This window comes from Esox lucius, chromosome 13, assembly GCF_011004845.1.
Source record: "Esox lucius isolate fEsoLuc1 chromosome 13, fEsoLuc1.pri, whole genome shotgun sequence".
Lineage (NCBI taxonomy): Eukaryota > Metazoa > Chordata > Actinopteri > Esociformes > Esocidae > Esox > Esox lucius.
In genome coordinates, this window is record NC_047581.1 from 1,490,262 (window position 1) to 1,513,851 (window position 23,590).

The following is a 23,590-nucleotide window of genomic DNA, read 5'->3' on the forward strand; positions in this document are numbered from 1 at the left end:
CCCAGTGTTTGGTGATGTCTGTGCGTTCCAGACTTCAAGCAATCATTGCCTACAAAGGATTTTTGACAAAGCATTAAAAATGTATATTTAATTTATGATTGTGAAAATGTTTCCAATTACATTTGAGCCCCTGAAATAAGGGGAATGTGTATGAAAATGTTTGCAATTCCTAAACATTTCATAAAATATGTTTGTTCAAACCCTTGAATCAAACCTGAAAGTCTGTACTTCAATACCATGTCAGTTGTTTCATTTCAAATCCATTGTGGTGGTGTACAGAAACAAAATAGTGTCCAGATATTTCCGGACCTAACTGTATATCTGGGTGCTGATCCCAGATTGGCTTGTGCCCTTCAAAACGTTTTATTGACAACTTTGTGATGTGCAGTATGCTTCATTCAGTCCCTGGCATCATGTAAGTTACATTTGAGCCCCAGAAATAAGGGGACTGCGTATGAAAATGATACCTCTGCCTAGAGACACCTCTGCAGTCAGACCCTGACTGTGTCTCCAAGGCGCATAGAGATGCTTAGAAGCCCCCAGCCAGGACTAGACAAAAACACCTTATTTACACAAGAATTTACATAAGTAATTATGTGCTGTGTTATTTTGAAAGTATGTTTTAAACAAATAGGGTTCTGGAGACTAAGCGTAACCAGAAATAAGGAGGCCCTAATCTGGATCCCGTATGCGACTCACTGATGATAATCACTAATATGCAGCGACCCTCACAAATATGTGGAGCAACTCTCAAATGTAATGCAAGTCACAAATCTGTAAAATTCAGGTGATAAATGCTGCAACATTAACAAAAAAAAATCTACATAAAAAACTGTCTTATATTTGCTTAGAATTTGTTTCCAATCCTGCAAACTCTGCTGCTTATGACTCTGATTGCACAGCACTCGAGAGAAGTGATATGATTTCCGTATTTAATGCTGACGTCTAACATGAATGACTTCTATCTAAATATATAGATTTAATAATATTTTACCTCTGTGCATTGGTTTTTAAAATGACATTGTTGATTATGGTTTGACAGTTTACATTTGTGCAATGATTGTGCTTTTTCGAGAAAGTGCTTTTGCTGTATGTGAACAGGATGCCAGCCTCGCAGGCTTGTGGGGGGGTTGTGTCCCAAGGGCAGGAAAGAAAAGAGTGAGTGATCGCATATGCTAGCCAGAGTTTGAGTCCTGTTGAGCTGAATGACCAGAACTATAGCTCTTTTAAACTTGAGTTGTTGGCATTATATTGGGCAGTCACTGACAGGTTAAAGGATTATCTCTAAGGGGCATCGTTCACCATCTTCACGGATTAGAACCGGATGGTTCACCTGGGGACAGTCAAGTTGGGGGCAATAGACCAAAGGTGGGTGGCAACTTGACATTTACTGTCAAATACTTATCAGAAGTGGTGAACAGGATCGCGGATGCACTCTTGCGACAAAGTTTGAGTAACAGCGGTCTGGGAAACAGAATCCACCAGCGGCAAGATGAAGAGGCGAAGTTGTAACCTGGCGCAGGTCCATCGTTCTCTGTCTCCCCACAGGCATTTCTGGTTGCAGGACTGGGAGAAACAGACGATCCAGAAGGGTCTTGCCATAAATTACTGGATTTGGACACTGGGCGTCCTGCATTCCAGATAATTGTGCCAGGCCCCGAGCGGGAATTTGGAGGGAGTACCATCAAGGCACAGGACACTCCAGTGGGGAGAAAGTGCTGAGCCTCGTCCGCCGATGGGTCTTCTGGCATAGGATGGCATCTGATGTGAAGACTTCAGATTGCCAGAAATGTGCTGTGAGTAAACCATGGCAAACAATGCGTGCCCAATTACATTCCATTACCAGTTATCCATGGGAGGTCTTTGGGCCGACCGGATGACACATACCCCTATATTCTGGTAATGACAGAACTTTTCTCACGATAAACTATGGCAGTACCTACAAGAGACCAGTCGGCAAGGACCATGGTTAAAGCTTTATGGGGTCCCTTATTCAAAGGTTTTAATAAAGGACCCCATAACTGTTTCTGTGTACTGTAAGTGCTTGCTTACAGTACATAGGTTGTATATAGGTTTTAATTTCTTAAATATTTCAAAGTCAAATCCCCAGAGAGCACAGTCGTACTTACAGGTGCTGGTCATAACATTTGAATATAATCAAAAAGTTGATTTATTTCAGTCAATCTACGTTCCTACTCTCACCTATGGTCATGAGCTTTGGGTCATGACCGAAAGGACAAGATCCCGGATACAGGCGGCCGAAATGAGCTTTCTCCGCAGGGTGGCTGGGCGATCCCTTAGAGATAGGGTGAGAAGCTCGGTCACCCGGGAGAAGCTCAGAGTAGAGCCGCTGCTCCTCCACATCGAGAGTGGTCAGCTGAGGTGGCTTGGGCATCTGTTTCCGATGCCTCCGGAACGCCTTCCTGGGAAGGTGTTCCGGTCCCGTCCCACCGGGAGGAGACCCCGGGGAAGACCTAGGACACGCTGGAGGGACTATGTCTCCCGGCTGGCCTGGGAACGCCTCGGTGTCCCCCCGGAAGAGCTGGAGGAAGTGTCTGGGGAGAGGGAGGTCTGGGCATCCCTGCTTAGACTGCTGCCCCCGTGACCCGGCCCCGGATAAGCGGTAGATGATGCCATGCCATAACTGATGAAAATCCCAAATTCAGTATCTCTGAAAATTTTAATATTACTTAAGACCAATACAAAAAAAAGATTTTTAGAAATGTTGGCCAACTGAAAAGTATGAATATGAAAAGTATGAGCATGTACAGCACTCAATACATAGTTGGGGCTCCTTTTACCTGAATTACTGCAGCAATGCGGCATGGCATGGAGTCGATCACTCTGTGGCACTGCTCATGTGTTATGAGAGCCCAGGTTGCTCTGATAGTGGCCTTCAGCTTTTCTGCATTGTTGGGTCTGGTGTATTGCATCTTCCTCTTCACAATACCCCATATATTTTCTATAGGGTTAAGATCAGGCGAGTTTGCTGGCCAATTAAGAACAGGGATACCATGGTCCTTAAACCAGGTACTGGTAGCTTTGACATTGTGTGCAGGTGCCAAGTCCTGTTGGAAAATGAAATCTGCATCTCCATAAAGTCGGTCAGCAGCAGGAAGCATGAAGTGCTCTAAAACTTCCTGGTAGACGGCTGCATTGACCTTGGACCTCAGAAAACACAGTGGAACAACACCAGCAGATGACATGGCACCCCAAGCCATCACTGACTGTGGAAACTTCACATTGGACTTCAAGCAATGTGGTTTCTGTGCCTCTCCTCTCTTCCTCCAGACTCTGGGACCTTGATTTCCAAAGGAAATGCAAAATGTACTTTCATCAGAGAACATAACTCAGCAGCAGTCCAGTCCTGTTTGTCTTTAGCCCAGGTGAGACGCTTCTGAAGCTGTGTCTTGTTCAAGAGTGGCTTGACACAAGGAATGCGACAGCTGAAACCCATGTCTTGCATACGTCTGTGCGTGGTGGTTCTTGAAGCACTGATTCCAGCTGCAGTCCACTCTTTGTGAATCTCCCCTACATTTTTGAATGGGTTTTGTTTCACAATCCTCTCCAGGGTGCGGTTATCCCTATTGCTTGTACACTTTTTTCTACCACATCTTTTCCTTCCCTTCGCCGCTCTATTAATGTGCTTGGACACAGAGCTCTGTGAACAGCCAGCCTCTTTAGCTATGACCTTTTGTGTCTTGCCCTCCTTGTGCAAGGTGTTAATGGTCGTCTTTTGGACAGCTGTCAAGTCAGCAGTCTTCCCCATGATTGTGTTGCCTACAGAACTAGACTGAGAGACCATTTAAAGGCCTTTGCAGGTGTTTTGGGTTAATTAGCTGATTAGATTGTGGCACCAGGTGTCTTCAATATTGAACCTTTTCACAATATTCAAATTTTCTTAGATACTGAATTTGGGGTTTTCATTAGTTGTCAGTTATAATCATCAATATTAAAAGAAATAAACACCTGAAATATATCAGCCTGTGTGGAATGAATGTATACATTATAGAAGTTTCACTTTTTGAATGGAATTACTGACATAAATAAATTTCTTGATGATATTCTAATTTTATGACCAGCACCTGTTTGTTATCCTTTCTAAGCACTTTAACGAGAACCAAGAAGCCATTAAGTTTACCATGGTAAAAGCTTTATGTGGTCCCTTATTCAACAGTTTGGCTGCCCAGAACAGTTTCTGACTGACCGAGGAGGTGCATTCAAGTCTGGGGCAATGCATAAGCTGTGTACTGTAAGCACACAAGTTGGTCAGTGAGTGTCACTAGGGCAGGAGGCTTGTAGTGCCTGATCCCCTGCTGTTTCCCTTCCCATAGAGACCATTCTTCAAAAGCTGGAGCCGAAAGGACAGGAGCGACGTTACACAAGAGCTACACCTCGTCCAACAAGAGCTACACCCCTGTCGATGCCACCAACCGACCTGGGGAGCTAAGGAGTAGCAGAGTGGGTGAGCAAGTGGACAGAGCTTTAATTCTCTGGCCGCCGTAATGACACCGGAGACATAACTCTTTTATGTGTCTGTCTTTTATTAGCAGGGGATGGTAGGCAGTGCCTGCGGCTAGCGCACCGAGGGATGCTAACAGGGGGTGGGAGGAGGCAATGTAGTTGGCAGAGGGCTTTAACCATGGGTGTGGGGTTGTTCTTTGGCTTGCAGAGAATTGTGTATGTGCATTTCCTGGTCTGGTGGACTGGTCACCCCTCTGAGCCTGGGTCCTCTCTAGGTTTCTTCCTAAAATTCGACCTTCTTAGGGAGTTTTTCCTAGCCACTGAAATTCAACACTACTGTTGTTTGCTCCTTGGGGTTTAAGGCTGGGTGTCTCTGTAAAGCACTTTGTGACAACTGCTGTTGTAAAAAGGGCTTTATAAATAAATTTGATTTGATTTCCTGGAGATCAGTCTGAACCAGGTGTCGGTTACACAAGGTCCTTTTCATGCTGCAACACATACCAGGGGATCAGACTACCAAGCAGTCACCTACTGGATTGATATTTCATTTTAATACGCACTTCTCCTCCAAAGAAATATTGTCCATAATCAGCGTAGAACAATGCTAATTAACGATTGTTTCGAAAACCTCAAATCAGCCAGGCGGATCAATCGGTCAACTTCTAGATATTGTTTAAGGGTTAAATAAAGGGTTGAAACTTAAAATGACTTAAGAATTGCCCATCCTTGTGTGCATTCACGAGAGGGGTGGAAATGCGGTTTCAACCACATTTTCTGTTGAGAAAAAAATAAAAATATATACGATAATCAAGCTATTTACAGATACCTACACGACTATTTAGAGTTCAGACATCCACTATTTTCTTTCTGTTTTAGTGTGAACTAGCTATTTGCCTTTTGTTTTGTACTTTGTGAAAGCAGGAGCCGCCATGTGTGTTAACTACAGCTTCTCAAAAAACAACAAAATAATTATCATTGATCGCTTAGAGTTTGCAACATAAGGAAAATGACTATCCTCAGATTACGGATAACTACATAAAATGATATTGTAATCATATCTGGCAAATCCCTCTTAGTTGTAACAGTATTTGTTAAATCATGTTAGTTGACACACCCCTAATGACTATTTACTACATATCTCCAAAGTTACTGTCAGTAGATAGCTTTGGTTCCAACATGTATGGTTCAGAATGACCATGTAAGATCACTTCCAAAAATGTATACTTCATGATGACAAGCCATTGTGTAACGTAAAGTTGGCTAGCTAGCTTGCTAGCAGTACCCAGTCAGATGAGAGGGGGAGGGACTGGGCCAAAGTGGATACTACTTGCTGGCTCAGGGATTTGATTCTAGCAGCTTTTCACTTACTGGTCAGATGCTCTAAATGCTAGGCTACCTGCTGCACCTATTGAATTTTGTTGTGAAGTGATACTTGTCTTTATGTATATGTTAAAGATATTTCAGAAATCTGTTTATTTCCCCTGCATCACATAATGTCACCACACTAAGAGGGCAGTCACTGTCATCCATGGAAGTTGGATTCTACTGTAAATGTTTTTGAGTGAGGGTCAAAGTTTGGTTGGAAGAACTGCTAAGGACACGCAAGCTCAGCAGAGGTGAAGGCGCAATAGAGAATATGTGTGCCTGGCAATTTGAATCCTCACATTAGTGTAAAGGTCTCAAATGTCCATGCCTATTTGTAAGGTAAACTACCAAAATGAACTTTCAAAGGGCAGGTAATTGCAGACTTACGTAGGTGGGGGCCAGTGTTTTTCAACAACTATGTTGGTCTACTGCACGTCACATTAACACTTAAAAAGGAATAACTGTATGCAGTTGCAACAACATTTTATCTTCACAAGCAGATTAGTGTGTAGGAAATAGTCCTGTGTAGCTTACTTGGTAAAATAACTATTTGGAAAGAGAAAAGAAAAAGTAGGAAAGAGTATACATTTGCTACTGTGTCTGTTAAATTCATTAAATGTGTCAGTTAAAAGAATTGTAAGCTGACCTGAGTGGTGAAGCTGGATTGAAGCAGGTCTTGGTGACATCAGTAATATTGGGGTTGCAGCAGTCCCCATTGTCATAGTAGTAGTTATCCCAGTTGCACTCTGCATCACATACCCCATTTCCTTGCTTGTGTTCAGGGCAAGGTGTGGTTTGCCGCTTGCAGTAGCCTGCATCATAGCCGGTGAGCGTGTGGTTGCACTCGGGGTCACACTCTTCATCGCCCACTTTGCTGATGTCACAGTTTGCTAACACCAAGCGGTTGCGGAGGGATGAGTTGAATACGTTTAGCACCGTCCTCTCCCAGGTGATGTTGTATGGGCGGAAGGCATCGTTTAGATGCTGGTGCTGTAGGTTGATCTGGTGCTCAGTGACTGTTGGCTTCCTGTGCTCGTCATCGTGTACATTTACCACACGGTAGCGAACTGTTTTGGACTTCCTGAAGCTCCAGAAGTGGTTGTAGTTGGTCACCACCTCCACGTTGTCGCAGACTGTCTGGCCACAAGGCGGGGGCTCCAGGGTGGTGTCCAGTGAGCCCCTCAAGGGACCTTCATGACCATGCCCGGGCTCCTCTGTCAACGGGAAGCTCCCATCTTTTACCGTCAACCACCTCCGCAAGGCATTTTCAAAGTTCTCCTGCACTACAAGGTGGGAGACGTCATTGAGTGGTGTGTGACCCCGAAAGTGCATGTAGTGCTGGATCTCCCGCTGTGAGAGGGCCTGCTTCCACAGGCTAAGACGATCCACTGAGCCTCGGTAGTTGTGGCTGAGGGCATTTCCACCTACCATGAGCACTTTACACTTTTTTGTGAGGGGGCTAAAGATCTCACCGGACTGCTCCGGGCTCACAGCCACTTGAGCCCCATTGACGAACAGCTTCATGAGCAGGCCATCATAGGTGGCGGCCAGGTGGGACCACTGGTTGGGCAGGTAGCGTGTGTTGGAGATAATGGTGGTGACCTTGTGGGCACGGTCCGTCTTCAGGGAGAAGAAGAACCGGGGGTCCTTGTTGGCCTTCTCACTCACTGCCCGGATGCCCAGAAGCCAGCCTCGGTCGCTGGATGCATAGAAACACTTATCGTAGAGACCTGCAGAACCAGACAGTGACAACACAAACTCAAAAAGTCAGTAACAGGAACAATGTTAACAAAGCCATTCTTTTTTTATTTTAATATTTTGTACAGTACATATATTACAGCAACATTTTTGTGACTATAGCTTTACACCTGATTCTGTTAATCAGCTCATCACCAAACCTGTGATGAGTAGATTCAAGTGTTTAGTGCCAGGGTAGAAAATCTGCATCTCTTTGGATCCCCAAGATCCAAAGCCAGATTAGAGGGTTAAGACAAAATCAGATTGGGGAGTAAACCACAGTCACGAACAATGTAATTTTGTTCATAAACATCTAAAGAAACATGTTAGTCCAACTGTCAACTGCGTTCCACTGAACTTAGTTTAGCTGTTTACCAGAACAGTGGTGGGGTGACCCCTCCTTATTGTTTTAACTTCCTCTTTAAGTAAACACAATAAAACATGAGACAAAACACCATCTGGATTAGTTCACAGTGGTAGCTAGCTAGGCATGAATATAGGAAATGGTACACAAGTTTAGATGTTTATCCCTTAAAGATTTTACAACTTTGGCCATGTACTTTTGACAGCAAAGTCAGACCGTGGAGTATAGAGGGCAAAGTTAGACCCTGAAGAAAAGAGAGTAGCTTCTACATTGGTGACGGAGTCCCTTACAGACCCTACCCTGTACTCACTCCTGGCATTGACTGCACCAAACCATCTGCTAACAATCAAATCCCAACTGTGTGGTCTTGTATCAACAGGGCAAAGGTTACATGAACATTCTGTCTATTTTCTCCCAACATACCTACACAGTAAAAAAGGCAACATAACCAATTGCTTTGTCAGCATTATACTATGGATTGAGTGGACTATGAATGGACACAATGTATGTAACATGTATGTTGAATATGACATATGCTTGCTCAAAACTGCTTGAAAGTTTATTTTGCAAGCCAGTATAATGTGCCTTGCAGGCTTGAGGTGGCCCATATAGAAGGTATTTCAGATCAGTGCATTACGATGTAACCATACAGTGGGCCATCAAAGAAAGGCCTTATTATAGGAAGTATGCAGAATTTTTCTGAATACATTTGCATGTTACATTGTATTGCAAGTTTAGTGAACATGTATTTTAGTAAATTTTCTCAGGCATTTAGGGTTTGATAATAGTGGGAGTTGTGAAGGATAGTTTTTGCTGAAAAAGGAGTGGGCCAGACTCAAACCTAAGCTGTAGCAGTATATGGACTGGGGCAGTGACTAAGACCACTACATCATGCTATGTGAACATATGATTCTACTTCTGTAGAAATTCTATATTTAGGTTAAGTTACTGTATATTCCTATTAAAGAAACTCCCAATCCAATTGCAGCTGGTTTTCTTAGAACTGTACGTTATATCAACTTTAATGCTGATTTGTATTTATTTTTGTAACCCATGAGGAGGTTTGACAGTCCTTTTAGGTGAGAAGCCTTCTGATGGTGAGGCACTGTGATTCTCTTGTTTAAGTGGGAAAGCTTAGATTTAGACTATGATCGAAGGAGGAATTTGGTTTGAATTCCAACATGTTTGGGAACAACTTGAGGGCAAACGGTGAATGTTCAATTTTGAGCTGAGGTTGGCATTCCCTGAAGCGTGGAAGAGAGGACTGAGGGTAGGAAAGGAAAGAAGCACTGGGGGGAGAGAACTTGCTCTCTGACCCACAACCCTATGCTGTTTACATAGACTGTTCCTTTATCCATCTTTGGCATACTCTTTTGCATAGCCATGTGAGAAGTGAGTTTGCTAGTGGTAATTGGTGGAAACCACTAAGGTCAAACAAGCAGTAAAAGGTTACAAGGGTTGAGAGGGAAATTCCTGCGTTTGATATGCAAACTACTCTGATGCTTATGCAGGGCACTAAGTCTTATTGCAGCAGTGAAATATCTCTTGTTATTTGAAAATCAAGAAACATTTAAAAACATCACTGAAGTCCATTTACAGATAGGCTTCGGTCCAAAAGAATGTTCAGTTAATAAGAAAAATGGTAAAGATTTATACCATGACTTATCTGACTAAAAAGTATATTGTCTTCATGGAAACATCTGAGATTGAACATGAAAAATACTAAATTACTGTGTTGTGATTCACAAAGAAGATTAGCGGTATGTTATAATAAAAATAGAATTGACTTATGGTCCCAAACCCCTTAAAACAGCGTGGCACTGTCAAATACAATATACATTTTCGAATTGGCTATAATCTGTGCACTTATACAGATCTTTAAGAGATTTGAAATTTGAAATATACACTCACCTAAAGGATTATTAGGAACACCTGTTCAATTTTCTCATTAATGCAATTATCTAATCAAAAACCAATCACATGGCAGTTGCAACGCATTTAGGGGTGTGGTCCTGGTCAAGACAATCTCCTGAACTCCGAACTGAATGTCAGAATGGGAAAGAAATGTGATTTAAGCAATTTTGAGCGTGGCATGGTTGTTGGTGCCAGACGGGCCGGTCTGAGTATTTCACAATCTGCTCAGTTACTGGGATTTTCACGCACAACCATTTCTAGGGTTTACAAAGAATGGTGTGGAAAGGGAAAAAAATCCAGTATGCGGCAGTCCTGTGGGTGAAAATGCCTTGTTGATGCTAGAGGTCAGAGGAGAATGGGCACACTGATTCAAGCTGATAGAAGAGCAACTTTGACTGAAATAACCACTCGGTACAACCGAGGTATGCAGCAAAGCATTTGTGAAGCCACAACACGCACAACCTTGAGGCGGATGGGCTACAACAGCAGATGACCCCACAAATGGGAAAAAGAGGCTACAATTTGCACGAGCTCACCAAAATTGGACAGTTGAAGACTGGAAGAATGTTGCCTGGTCTTATGAGTCTCGATTTCTGTTGAGACATTCAGATGGTAGAGTCAGAATTTGGCGTAAACAGAATGAGAATATGGATCCATCATGCCTTGTTACCACTGTGCAGGCTGGTGGTGGTGGTGTAATGGTGTGGGGGATGTTTTCTTGGCACACTTTAGGCCCCTTAGTGCCAATTGGGCATCGTTTCTGACCATGTCCATCCCTTTATGACCACCATGTACCCATCCTCTGATGGCTACTTCCAGCAGGATAATGCACCATGTCACAAAGCTCGAATAATTTCAAATTGGTTTCTTGAACATGACAATGAGTTCACAGTACTGAAATGGCCCCCACAGTCACCAGATCTCAACCCAATAGAGCATCTTTGGGATGTGGTGGAACGGGAGCTTCGTGCCCTGGATGTGCATCCCACAAATCTCCATCAACTGCAACAGCCTATCCAATCAATATGGGCCAACATTTCTAAAGAATGCTTTCAGCACCTTGTTGAATCAATGCCACGTAGAATTAAGGCAGTTCTGAAGGCGAAAGGGGGTCAAACACAGTATTAGTATGGTGTTCCTAATAATCCTTTAGGTAAGTTGCAAGGACTTACTAATGTAAAACTAACCTAAGTAAATTAGCCTAAATTAAAAACAGACATAATTAAAAGTAGGCTTAAAATTCATTTGGCAGCTTTAATCTGACATTGTCCCACTTACAAAGCATGTAGAAGTCTGTCATTGTTATCATAGGTACTCTTCAGCTGTGAGAGACGGAATCTATAACAAAAATCCAGAAAATCCCATTGTATGATTTTTAAGTTATTAATTTGCATTTTATTGGATGACATAAGTATTTGATACATCAGAAAAGCAGAACTTAATATTTGGTACAGAAACCTTTGTTTGCAATTACAGAGATGATATGTTTGCTGTAGTTCTTGACCAGGTTTGCACCCATTGTAGCACTGATTTCGGCCCACTCCTCCATATAGACCTTCTTCAGATCCTTCAGGTTTCGGGGCTGTCGCTGGGCAATACGGACTTTTCAGGTCTGGAGACTGGCTAGGCCACTCCAGGACCGTGAGATACTTCTTACAGAGCCACTCCTTAGTTGCCCTGGCTGTGTGTTTCGGGTCGTTGTCATGCTGGAAGACCCAGCCACGACTCATCTTCAATGCTGTTACTGAGGGAAGGAGGTTGTTGGCCAAGAGCTTGCTATACATGGCCCCATCCATCCTCCCCTCAATGCGGTGCAGTCGTCCTGTCCCCTTTGCAGAAAAGCATCCGCAAAGAATGTTTCCACCTCCATGCTTCATGGTTGGGATGGTGTTTTTGGGGTAGTACTCATCCTTCTTCTTTAGACCAAAAAGCTTTATTTTTGTCTCATCAGACCACATGACCTTCTCCCATTCCTCCTCTGGATCATCCAGATGGTCATTGGCAAACTTCAGACGGGCCTGGACATGTGCTGGCTTGAGCAGGGGGACCTTGTGTGCGCTGCAGGATTTTAATCCATGACGGCGTTGTGTGTTACAAATGGTTTTCTTTGAGACTGTGGTCCCAGCTCTCTTCAGGTCATTGACCAGGTTCTGCCGTGTAGTTCTGGGCTGATCCCTCACCTTCCTCATGATCATTGATCTCACGAGGTGAGATCTTGCATGGAGCCCCAGACCGAGGGAGATTGACCGTCATCTTGAACTTCTTCCATTTTCTAATAATTGCGTCAACAGTTGTTGCCTTCTCACCAAGCTGCTTGCCTATTGTCCTGTAGCCCATCCCAGCCTTGTGCAGCTCTACAATTTTATCCCTGATGTCCTTACACAGCTCTCTGGTCTTGGCCATTGTGGAGAGGTTGGAGTCTGTTTGATTGAGTTTGTGGACAGGTGTCTTTTATACAGGTAACGAGTTCAAACAGGTGCAGTTAAAACAGGTAATGAGTGGAGAACAGGAGGGCTTCTTAAAGAAAAACGTTCTAGTTAGGATTCTAGCAGCCGTGTGCAGCACTAATTGAAGTTTATTTATTGATTTGTGTGATGGCAATTTCTAAAGTCCAAATAATTTACGAAAATGGTAGGTAAGACAGAGGAAAACTCAAATGCACAATGAACAGTTTATTCTTGCAAGGAGAGAATACACAGGTTACAAAGTAACAATGAATAATCTCTAAGTTAACACAGGACAACTGTCAGTATTTAAGGGAGGCAAAGGGGTGTGGATGCAGATGCTACCCATCTGTCTTATGTCAATACAACTCATTCCCTTTGTTCTATCACGTATCACAGTTCTGTGAGAGACGGAACTCTTACTGGTTGGTAGGTGATCGAATACTTATGTCATGCAATAAAATGCAAATTAATGATTTTTAAAAAATCATACAATGTGATTTTCTAGATTTTTGTAAGTAGGAAAACCTGCAAAATCGGCAGTGTATCTCCCCACTGTATGCATTGAGTAGTCTACTCAATAGGACCTCAGGTTAGTTAGCTCTGTCAATAGCAATATTGAATTAATGATATAACCAGCTATACAATTTTAAGACTGACAACGTATATATAGGAAGGTACTGTGTAATCACAGACAGTGTTAAATAACATGCGAGGAAGGACATTGTATTGCTAATGGCATCACGTAAAGTGACACATCTCCACTCTTTGGACCCTGTAGAATTGTATAGATTTTTTTTTTAGAGTAAATTTTAATGACTGGCGTAATGTTATTCATAGAAACTGTTTGTGGTGGGATACCCTGAACAGCTTTAGAAGAACCCGGGTTCAAGGGGTACAAAATCTATACATCCATCCATCCATCATCTTCCGCTTATCCGGGGCCGGGTTGCGGGGGCAGCAGTCTAAGCAGGGATGCCCAGACTTCCCTCTTCCCAGACACTTCCTCTAGCTCTTCCGGGGGGACACCGAGGCGTTCCCAGGCCAGCCGGGAGACATAGTCCCTCCAGCGTGTCCTAGGTCTTCCCCGGGGTCTCCTCCCGGTGGGACGGGACCGGAACAATATCTACAACATCCTTTTCCCACTGAAAACCAGTTATTGGTCCTCCGCTCAGGAGTTTCCATTTTGCCTGAAATGTTAAGATAGTGGTTGATAGGTCATAGCCCAGGGAGCAGAAAGTGAGAATTTAAGAACAGTGCCAGCATCTATAAAAAATAATTGTACCATAAAACTGAGGAAATTACAATCTGCGATATCCTGGAATGAGACCACAAGTGGCACATAACAAACAGGTAAGGATTTAGCCAGCTCCAAACATTTAATGTATTTTTGGTACCAATCCTAAACCACCCTCCAAATGGAATCTTTATTAAATTTTACCTACATTTGAAATGTAAAGTAGACATCATATTTGTTGCTGTAAGAGATGGCCATGAATACACTGCTCAAAAAAATGAAGGGAACAAATAATCATCATAGTGTAGCACCAAGTCAATCAAACTTCAAGAATATCCAATTAGGAAGCATAAGCAATTGTGAATGAATGTCACCGGAGAGGCAACGGCAACAAAACCCCAAAAAAGGGAATGATTTCGCAGGTGGTGGCCACAGACAATTGTTCTCTCCTTATCCATCCTGACTGATTCTTCTGGAGTTTTTAATTTTACTAGTGTCCTTACTAGCATGGAGGAGATACCAGGAGTCGGGCTGTTATAAAAGGAGAGCTGGATAGGATCCGTAGAAGGGCATCAACACACACTGAGCACGTGACAGACGTGAAAAAATCTAGAGATGCCATGGTGAATGTTATGCTGTCTGCAACAGCATCCAGCATGACCGTTTTTTTTTTATGAAAGTTTGAATCCAGCTCTTACTTTTGGTTTCCATTGACTGTTGTTACGTTATTTAGCTCTCAACGATTATGATCTTTAATATATTTCTTTCATCGAGATCCGGTGTGTGATTTAAGTGTTTCCTTGACACACAAAGGTTAGAAATAGCCATCTCTCGCCGTTGCTTACCATATTTTTTTCCCCCAAAATGAATGGCCCTTTTCCACTGCATGGTACCAGCTCAACTCTACTGGCCTAGACTCGACTATACTCGCTTCATGGGGGACAGTTCTTTACTGTGATTAAACAATGTCGTATCCGTAGATGGCGCTGTAGCGAATGTGAATTGCACACTAGGCACAATACAACAAAGGTGGAGCCATCATTGCTCACACTGACAAGAATGCTAGCTAGCTAAGAATCCCATGGTTCAAAGTACAGATGACAAAACTGGTGACTTGGTTCTTTAAGTTTCTGAATTGGACAATACAACATGTGGATTATGACATTGTTTTACTACAATTTGATGAACAGACAAAGTTCAAGATTTTTTTCGACATCCGACTGAAAATGATTGAAAGGCGAGTAACATGCATAGCTACAGTACAAGTAATTCTTTAGTCAAAGTCACTGGAAACTGACTGGAAGTTATAAACCAAATACAGTAAAATAAGTTATAGAAAGTGAGCCTGGTCAATAAAGTGAAAAAAACATCATTGGCCTGAGATGAAATACCTAACCATTGTTTTTCTTCCCGTGTCCACATGTTCTGTAGCTTATTATTTTGTATCCTCAAGTTTGGATGTTTTGTGGTTCTTCACATATCAACAGTTGAACAGGTACGATAACGTTGGCTAACTTAACTTCTATCAACAAGTTAGAATATGTTGTGATTATTCCTTGTAACTTATATCAACTGGTACGTAATGTTAGTTACATCGTGTTTCCTTGTATAACATTATCCACATGTGCTATAGCTAACTCTTGGCAGTAACATTGTTTGTTGTTAGCTAGATTAGCTAAACCGGCACTTGTTACAATTCCGTTACTGTGGTATCTTGTGTGTCTTTGTGTATTCACAGTGCTCCTTAGCTAGTTTGTGTGTCTTATGCTGCTGTAACACTTGCAACTGGACGTTATTTAAAAATTGCTTTCAGATCATGCCGTTTTCTGTAGTTTTGTTCCCGAAGGAGGATGACTGTGTGGCAGTAGTTCCATGCCTGTGGACTGCACATGGGTATCGCCAGAATATCGTTCCAGCGTGGGCCCCTACCACCCCTACCACCCTGTGGATTGCAGCCCTGGAGGTACGTGAATTACAAGTTGATCAGGTAATTGTTGCAATGTTTTATTTGTTTTACCATATTTACCTGTGCACCAAGTTTTATTATTATTTTTAGGATGGAGCACACACTGTACTCTACGGCACCAAAGAGGTACTCCAGGTACTCCACGGCACCACTATACAATACTTCACAGTCTTTTTGAAATTACATGTATTAGGTAGTTAGTTATCTTTATTTCACAATGAAACTATTGACATTTCTTTGTGCTTTTTAGCTTCAGATGAACTGCTGACTGAAGAGAATGTCGAGCTGAAGGTACAAGGCCAGTTTTAAGGACCTTTTCCTCAGGACTATTCTTCAAAGTCAGTTATTTTGTACATGGCTGTTAGATTGTGGTTAATTTATTACATTTTCTCAAAATCATGTCAGATCATTCAAGTATAATATCTGATTACTGTATTACAGGACCAGTAAGGAAGAATCCTTCCACCCGGATGCCACTGACGAGGCTGTCCAGAACCAGATCAACAGGTACCTGAAAGGGGTTGCTGACCGTGCAGCTGGGAGAAGACGTCAGAGGTACAAGGGACCTGCCGTGAATATGAATCATACAGCACCAGCACAAAACCAAATTCCAACACAGGCACACATTATTTTACTTAATGAGGTACTGACAAGGTGATTACCTGAACCAAATCTAATTTAACGAGGAAAATTATAAAAACCACTGCTGTGGTCATCACTATCCTCTTACAATAGGACCAGCTGGATGGGAAAAACAGTGCAAGTAGTAACTCAAAGGTAATTTGAATAAAAAAATAAGTATTCAGCATGACAAAAAAGTTGAAAAGAAAAGCTTTGAGTGATTAAAACAAGGGTTCAATTCTGGCTTTACTGGCATCCTGAAAATTTCAAAGATGGCGGTTCATAAGAACAAGGTCATGCAACAGACATTGGGGACAACAAAGATACAGACAGAGGCAGAGGGTGAAAACGACTTTCCACAGACTGAGATGACAGTCAACTAATTTGAATGTCACTCAACAACTGAAGGATGACATCAAGTGACCTACAAAAAGAATGGCAAACAGCAGCTGGGGTGAAGAGCAGGGCGAGGACGGTTCGAAACAGGCTCCTAGGGGCAGGGCTGAAGTCAAGCAAAGCTAGAAAAAAGCCCTTCATCAATGAGAAGCAAAGAAGAGCCAGGCTGAAGTTTGCAAAAGACCATAAGGAGTAGACCTAGAGGAATGGAGTAAAGTCATCTTCTCTGACAAGCCACATTTTCAGCTTTGCCCAACACCTGGTTGTCTAATGGTTTGACGGAGACCTGGAGAGGCCTACAAGCCCCTGTGAAATTTGGTGGAGGATCGTGATGTTATGGGGATGCTTCTGCAAGGCTGGAATCGGACAGATTTGTCTTTGTGAAGGACACATGAATCAAGCCATGTACAAGGTTATCCTGGAAGAACACCAGCTTCCTTCTGCTTTGACAATGTTCCCCTACTTCGAGAATTGTTTTTTCCAGCTGGTCAATGCTCCATGCCACACAGCAGGTCAATCAAGGTGTGGATGGAGGACTACCAGATCAAGACCCTGTCATGGCCAGCCCAATCTCCAAACCTGAACCTCATCGAAAAAACATGAACCTCTGGAAAAGATGGATGGTCACAAGCCATCAAACAAAGCCAAACTACTTGAATTTTTGTACCAGGAGTGCCATAAAGTCACCCAACATGTGACAGACTGGTGGAGTGCTTGCCAAGACACATGAAAATTGTTAATAAAAAATACCAAATACCAAATATTGATTTCTGAACTCTTCCTAAGTTAAAACATTAGTATTTTGTTGTTGAAAATTGAATATTAATTTGTTTTCTTTGCCGCCATTAACCCTTGTGTTAAGCTGAGTAACATTTCTTATTAAGTTGACCTCCACCACAAATAGTATTTATGAACTGTATGGCTTTTGCCACTGGCCGTTTTAACAGCTTATTAGCCATTAGTGAATGACATTGATACAATTACAACTGTATCAATATAGGTGACGATAACTGACTTTTTTGTCATGTGAAAAGACGAGAGAATCGTGTAGCCTGCAAAGTTTTGTCTATCCTGAACAAATCCTCTTTTGCCACTGGCTGTTTTAACAGCAAATTGGCCATTCGTGAGTTACACTGATACAGTTAAACTGTATAACGTTTCTTACTAAGTTTACCTCCACCTCAAATAGCATCTATGAATTGTATGGCATTTGCCACTGGCCATTTTAATAGCGTATTAGCCAGTAATAGGCTTTACCAGTATTTACTAACTTACTGGAATATTCACAAGTATTTAGCAATTGCAAGCGAGTTTGCAATTGCTATTTCATTTCATTGCAAAGCTATTTCATTTCGTGGCATAAGAATGTTTTTTTTTCTTTCATGGCATAACAACTTACTTTTTTTTTTCATTTGTGAATGACATTTCTAGCAGCAGCATTCTGAATTAGCTTCAGCTGTTTTACAGTCTTTTTGGGGAGTCCAGTTAAGAAGCCATTTCAGTAGTCAAATCCTACTAGAGATAAAAGCATTGATGAGCTTCAGCGACAGACAGACATTTTTCAAGTCACTTGTGAGGATTATCCCGATTTACGATTATCCCGATTATGACATTTCTCCACGATTTCATAATCGTGAGTATTTTCCATCACGATTAGTACTAAAATCGTCTAATGTCCCATCCCAAATAACAATTAAATTTTTTTTCAATTGGTGGCAACTATCTGCATCACTTGTGGCCTATTTTAATATAACTATTTACACCTTAGCATTTATTTGGCAAGGCTGCAGGTCTATTGCCACTAACTTTGCTATTTAATTTATTATTTGGTATGAGTATTGGTAGTTTGGCGCTAAATGTAGCTGGGATACTAGGTTGAGTGAGTGTTTTCTTTCCACTTATAGCAATGTCTTTGTGATGCTCACTCTCAATTAACCATTATCTAAAACTGTTTGTGATCACCTACCAGACTCCTAACAAAAGCCACTAGCTACAAACGGGGCAATATGAATTCCATGTACAGTATAGTGTGTTGCATTGGGGGTTAAAGAGGGACTAGAAAATATAATTTTGCCGGCTGTAGCACAGTTCCCCTTGATTTCACATTATATTTGTACATTTATAAACTCTGAGAATTTCATACAATGCATTCACTGCAAAAAGTATCCCTTGTACATTACAGTGGGGGGATGGAAAATATAGTGCGGTTGGATGTATTACACAATCCCTCTCCAAAGCTAATGAGCATAAGAAAATTTAACAACAGTAACATCAAAATAGGATGTTTTATATTAGATAATGTTCTCTATATTAACTTAAGCGCTAAACATTTCTCAGTGTGCTCCACCTTACAACAATCTCTAACTTATGTAAAAAAACAGTAATTTTCTTTCCTTTATAATGTCCCCCACAGTATTTCCTTTGAAAATGTAGCCTACGCAATACAAACTATAGACACATCACAGACCATTATTTTGAAGGCAACATATGACAAGCGGAAGTCTTATTGTTGCTGCCAAATGTATAGATGAGAGCAACTATACGTCACTTTCCTCACGTCGAAACGACCACACCCCCTTAGGGGGAACGCTAGCGCTGTAAAAGTGTAGAAGACAACAGCGCAAAATTGGAAATATTACTGATACCATGACTAAAAGCTGCAGCGTTGCGTTTTGCGCGTAGAATAAAACCCTAGTTTACGCTTTTCTTTACTTCCCAAAAAAGGACAGCAAAAGAAGAGATCTGTGGTTTCAGGCCACCCGCAGAGAGGGTGAAAATGGTCATATATGGGATCCGTCCACATTTATGTCTGAGGCAAACACTTAATTACAGGTTAGTTAATGATGGTAAAGTCAACAGTTATGTTAAAAGTAAAAAAAATGGAATGTTGATGCTGCATTAAAAAGGCAGTACATAGAACTAGTGATTTTATGTAATTATTATAGCAATAATATTCCCAATTCAAAGTGTTAAATGCTGCATTAATGCCATGATAGAAATATTATAGGGAATTGAATCTTCAAACCTTAAATTAAGCAACGGATGGAATTGTTCATTGCAAACTATTGTAGCAATACACATCATTCATTTGTGAGATATGACTAATTACATAGTCCATTATTTGGTGTGATGTATCGATAATCAGTATATTCATGCGTGTGTATGTGAACTGTTTGTGACAGGGTGAGGATGGAATTATTATTGTCAACTGTATGTTGTTGCCTACCTCAGAGTTGCAGGGTGCTAGCTAGTTAGCTTGCTAAACATGTTAGCAATTTAATTAGTTTACAGTACATTACAATGGACAGACTACTAAAACAACAAAATAAAGTGACAGATGTCATAAATACATTACCTGGGGATTCAATAAGGTATATATCGGGATAGGACAACTCCAGCCATTGGGTTGGGTCATTTATCCACTTTGATGGAGACAGACAGAATAGACACTCAAGCCCTATTTTTTGTGTTCTCTATATTACGTTGCCGAGCAATGATCGGCAATGACATGAAATAAACAATTTCCTGACTGGCCATAGTGTTTGTGTTCCTAATTGCTAAAAAGCAATATAGATTTATTAACAAAGACGTCAGATTTTTTATTCACCGCCAGTAAAATTAAATGGTCATCCATCCATCCATCTTCTTCCGCTTATCCGGGGCCGGGTCGCGGGGGCAGCAGTCTAAGCAGGGATGCCCAGACTTCCCTCTCCCTAGACACTTCCTCCAGCTCTTCCGGGGGGACACCGAGGCGTTCCCAGGCCAGCCGGGAGACATAGTCCCTCCAGCGTGTCCTAGGTTTTCCCCGGGAACTCCTCCCGGTGGGACGGGACCGGAACACCTTCCCAGGAAGGCGTTCAGGAAGCATCCGAAACTGATGCCCAAGCCACCTCAGCTGACCCCTCTCGATGTGGAGGAGCAGCGGCTCTACTCTGAGCTCCTCCCGGGTGACCGAGTTTCTCATCTCTAAGAGATCGCCAAGCCACCCTGCGGAGAAAGCTCATTTCTGCCGCCTGTATCCGGGATCTTGTCCTTTCGGTCATGACCCAAAGCTTATGACCATAGGTGAGAGTAGGAATGTAGATTGACCGGAAAATCGAGAGCTGCGCCTTGCGGCTCAGCTCTTTCTTCACCACGACAGACGATACATTGACCGCATTACTGCAGAAGCTGCACCGATCCGTCTGTCTATCTCCCGTTCCATCCTTCCCTCAGTCGTGAACAAGACCCCTAGATACTTAAACTCCTCCACTTGAGGCAGGCACTCTCCACCAACCTGAAGTGGGCAAGCCACCCTTTTCCGCCTGAGGACCATGGCCTCGGATTTGGAGGGACTGATTTTCATCCCCACCGCTTCACACTCAGCTGCAAACCGTCCCAGTGCATGCTGAAGGTCCTGGTTTGAAGGGGCCAACACGACACCATCATCCGCAAAGAGCAGAGACGAAATCGTGTGGTCCCCAAACCTGACACACTCCGGCCCCTGGCTACGCCTAGAAATTCTGTCCATAAAAATTACGAACAGAACCGGTGACAAAGGGCAGTATTAAATGGTCAGTTTTCCCTAAAAAAAGGGGCGGAAGCATGACGCGAAGGCAAAGTACCTGGATGGGTTGTCAGTGTATATCAGCATGTCAGTGTATTTTATAATCAATGAATTTTTTTTTTATAAAGCCATTTTTACATCAGCAGTTGTCACAAAGTGCTTTTACAAAACACCTGGCCATAAACCCCAAGGAGCAAACAACAGTAGTGTTGAATTTCAGTGGCTAGAAAAAACTCCCTAAGAATGCAAACATTTTGGAAGAAACCTAGAGAAGACCCAGGCTTAGAGGGGTGACCAGTCCTCTTCTGGCTGTGCCGGGTGATCATATTAAGATTGCAATTGTAAAAATGTATAAATGCATGTGGGCTGACCGCAACCACCCTGAATGAGGGCCGAGTATTGCCAGCAGAGTACAGCCCAACAAGTGTGCAACAGAGAGACAAATACAAGCCAGTGATTTCGGTCCTGAGAGGCATTGGAGGGAGGGCATCTCAGTGGTGATGAGAGCCCACCTGGCAAGACAGTAAGGGTGGACAGTATCAAGCCTTTCTGGTCAACTTCACACCTCTGGGCCAGGCTACACCTAATCATAGACCCTGCAGTAGAGATGAGTCTTTAGTAAACACTTGAAAGTTTGCACTGAGTTTGCATTTCTAACCTTAATTGGCAAATCATTCCACAGTAGTGGAGCTGTATGAGAAAAGGCTCTGCCTCCGGCTGTTTGTTTAGAAATTCTAGGTACAATTAAAAGGCCTGCATCTTGCGATCGTAGGTTACGTGTAGGTATGTGTGGCTAGATCATTTCAGCGAGATAAGTAGGAGCAAGTCCATGAATTGATTTATAGGTTAAAAATAAAACCTTAAAATCAGCCCTAACCCTAACAGGCAGCCAGTGTAAAGAGGCTAGTACTGGAGTAATGTGTTAACATTTTTTTGTTCTAGTTAGGATTCTAGCAGCCATGTGCAGCAGTAATTGAAGTTTATTTATTGATTTGTCAGGGTATCCAGAAAGTAGAGCATTGCAGTAATCTAATCTAGAAGTAAAAAAAGCATGGATTCGTTTTTCTGTATCAGTTTTTGATAAAAAGTTTCAGATATTTGCAATGGTTCGAAGATGAAAATAAGCAACTCTTGAGATATTTTATATGTTCATCAAAGGAGAGGTCAGGGTCAAGGGTAACGCTGAGGTTTCTTACAGTTTTTTGGGATACGACCATGCAGCCGTCGAGGTTCACAGTTAGATCTGCTAACAACGCTCTAAGTTCAAGAAGCAACAGGTTGCGGAACCTTTGTCTGAGGCCATAAAGGGTCTAGCTGACAATTTGTGGGTTTAGAACTCATTACAAATTTAGTGAACGTGTCGAATTAAAGTGTCCCCATTGACACCTGGTCAGAGGGGTTCAGGACATTCTCAGGACAACTGAGATTTTGGGGACTATAACTATTTAAGCAGGAGTCAGTTATTTGTTTTCTAATGGTGATGATCTTTTCATCAAAGTAGTTAATGTATTCATTACAGCTAAAGTGAAGACCTACTTCACTTGTTGAGTGTTGCTTTTTTTATTAACTTTGCAACTGTATCGAAGATACATTTTGGATTGTTTTTGTTCACCTCAATCAGGTTGGAAAAATCTTAAGTATTTCGCAGTGTTGAGTTTAGATACTGGATTTGAATCTATTTGTAGTCCGAGAATTTATAGTACGGCTTTTGAAACGTATTGTTTGCGGAGCAAATGGATTTCTTGTTTTAATTGTACATTTAATAAGACAGTGATCCGATATTCCAATATTTCGGGGGGGAAATTATTAGATCTAAATTTTCTCGTGACAGGACTAAATCTAAGGTGTGATTGTGGCAATGTGTTGGACCTGAGACATGTTGGATAAAACTCATTGAGTCAATTATGGCTTCAAAGGCTTTTTGAAGAGGATCATTGGACATTTCCATATGTATTTTGAAATCACGAAAAATTTGAATACTATCTGCCATGACTACAAGGTTAGACAAGAATTCTGGAAACTCATTGAGGAACATTGTGTATGGGACGGGGGGCCTGTAAATAGTAGCTATGTAAAACGATTTATTAGCCTGGTTAACTTTCAGGAGTAAAACTTCCAAAAATGAAAATCAGTGATGTGTTTGAGAGTACATTTATATTTACTGTCATAAATATTAGCAACACCCCCTCCTTTTCGGGATTCATGGGGGATATGATCACTAGTATATCCAGGAGGATAGGCCTCATTTAGGGCAGTGGATTTACCAGGCTTTAGCCACGTTTCACACAAGCTAATAACATCTAGTTTATGATCAGAGATTAATTAATTTACTGTCCCATTTTGAGATGCAAGGTGATAGTCATTTTTATTTGTGACCGAGGTGGAGGAAGGCTTTATCTTAATAAGGTTGCTATTGTTAGAACTACCTTGTTTAACTTTTCTCAGCCTGGAATGAGTCACAGTGGCAATAGGTAAAACTGTACTAACTACTCTGTCTATGCTATCGACAGACTCCACTATGCTAGCAGGCTGCCTA

At 42.0% G+C, this 23,590-nt stretch overlaps 1 protein-coding gene across 2 annotated transcripts in view; it reads right to left on the bottom strand.

Annotated features, from left to right (window-relative positions):
• pappab (pregnancy-associated plasma protein A, pappalysin 1b) overlaps positions 1-23,590 on the bottom strand; it is a 222,641-nt gene that overhangs the window by 188,618 nt on the left and 10,433 nt on the right. For both annotated transcript variants that reach the window (XR_003782799.2, XM_029124699.2), the window contains exon 2: positions 6,476-7,559. Coding sequence is in view for 1 of the 2 variants with exons in the window: in XM_029124699.2 (XP_028980532.2) it covers positions 6,476-7,559 (1,084 nt within the window). In the remaining variant the exon portion in view is untranslated. The remainder of the gene's footprint in view (positions 1-6,475; positions 7,560-23,590) is intronic.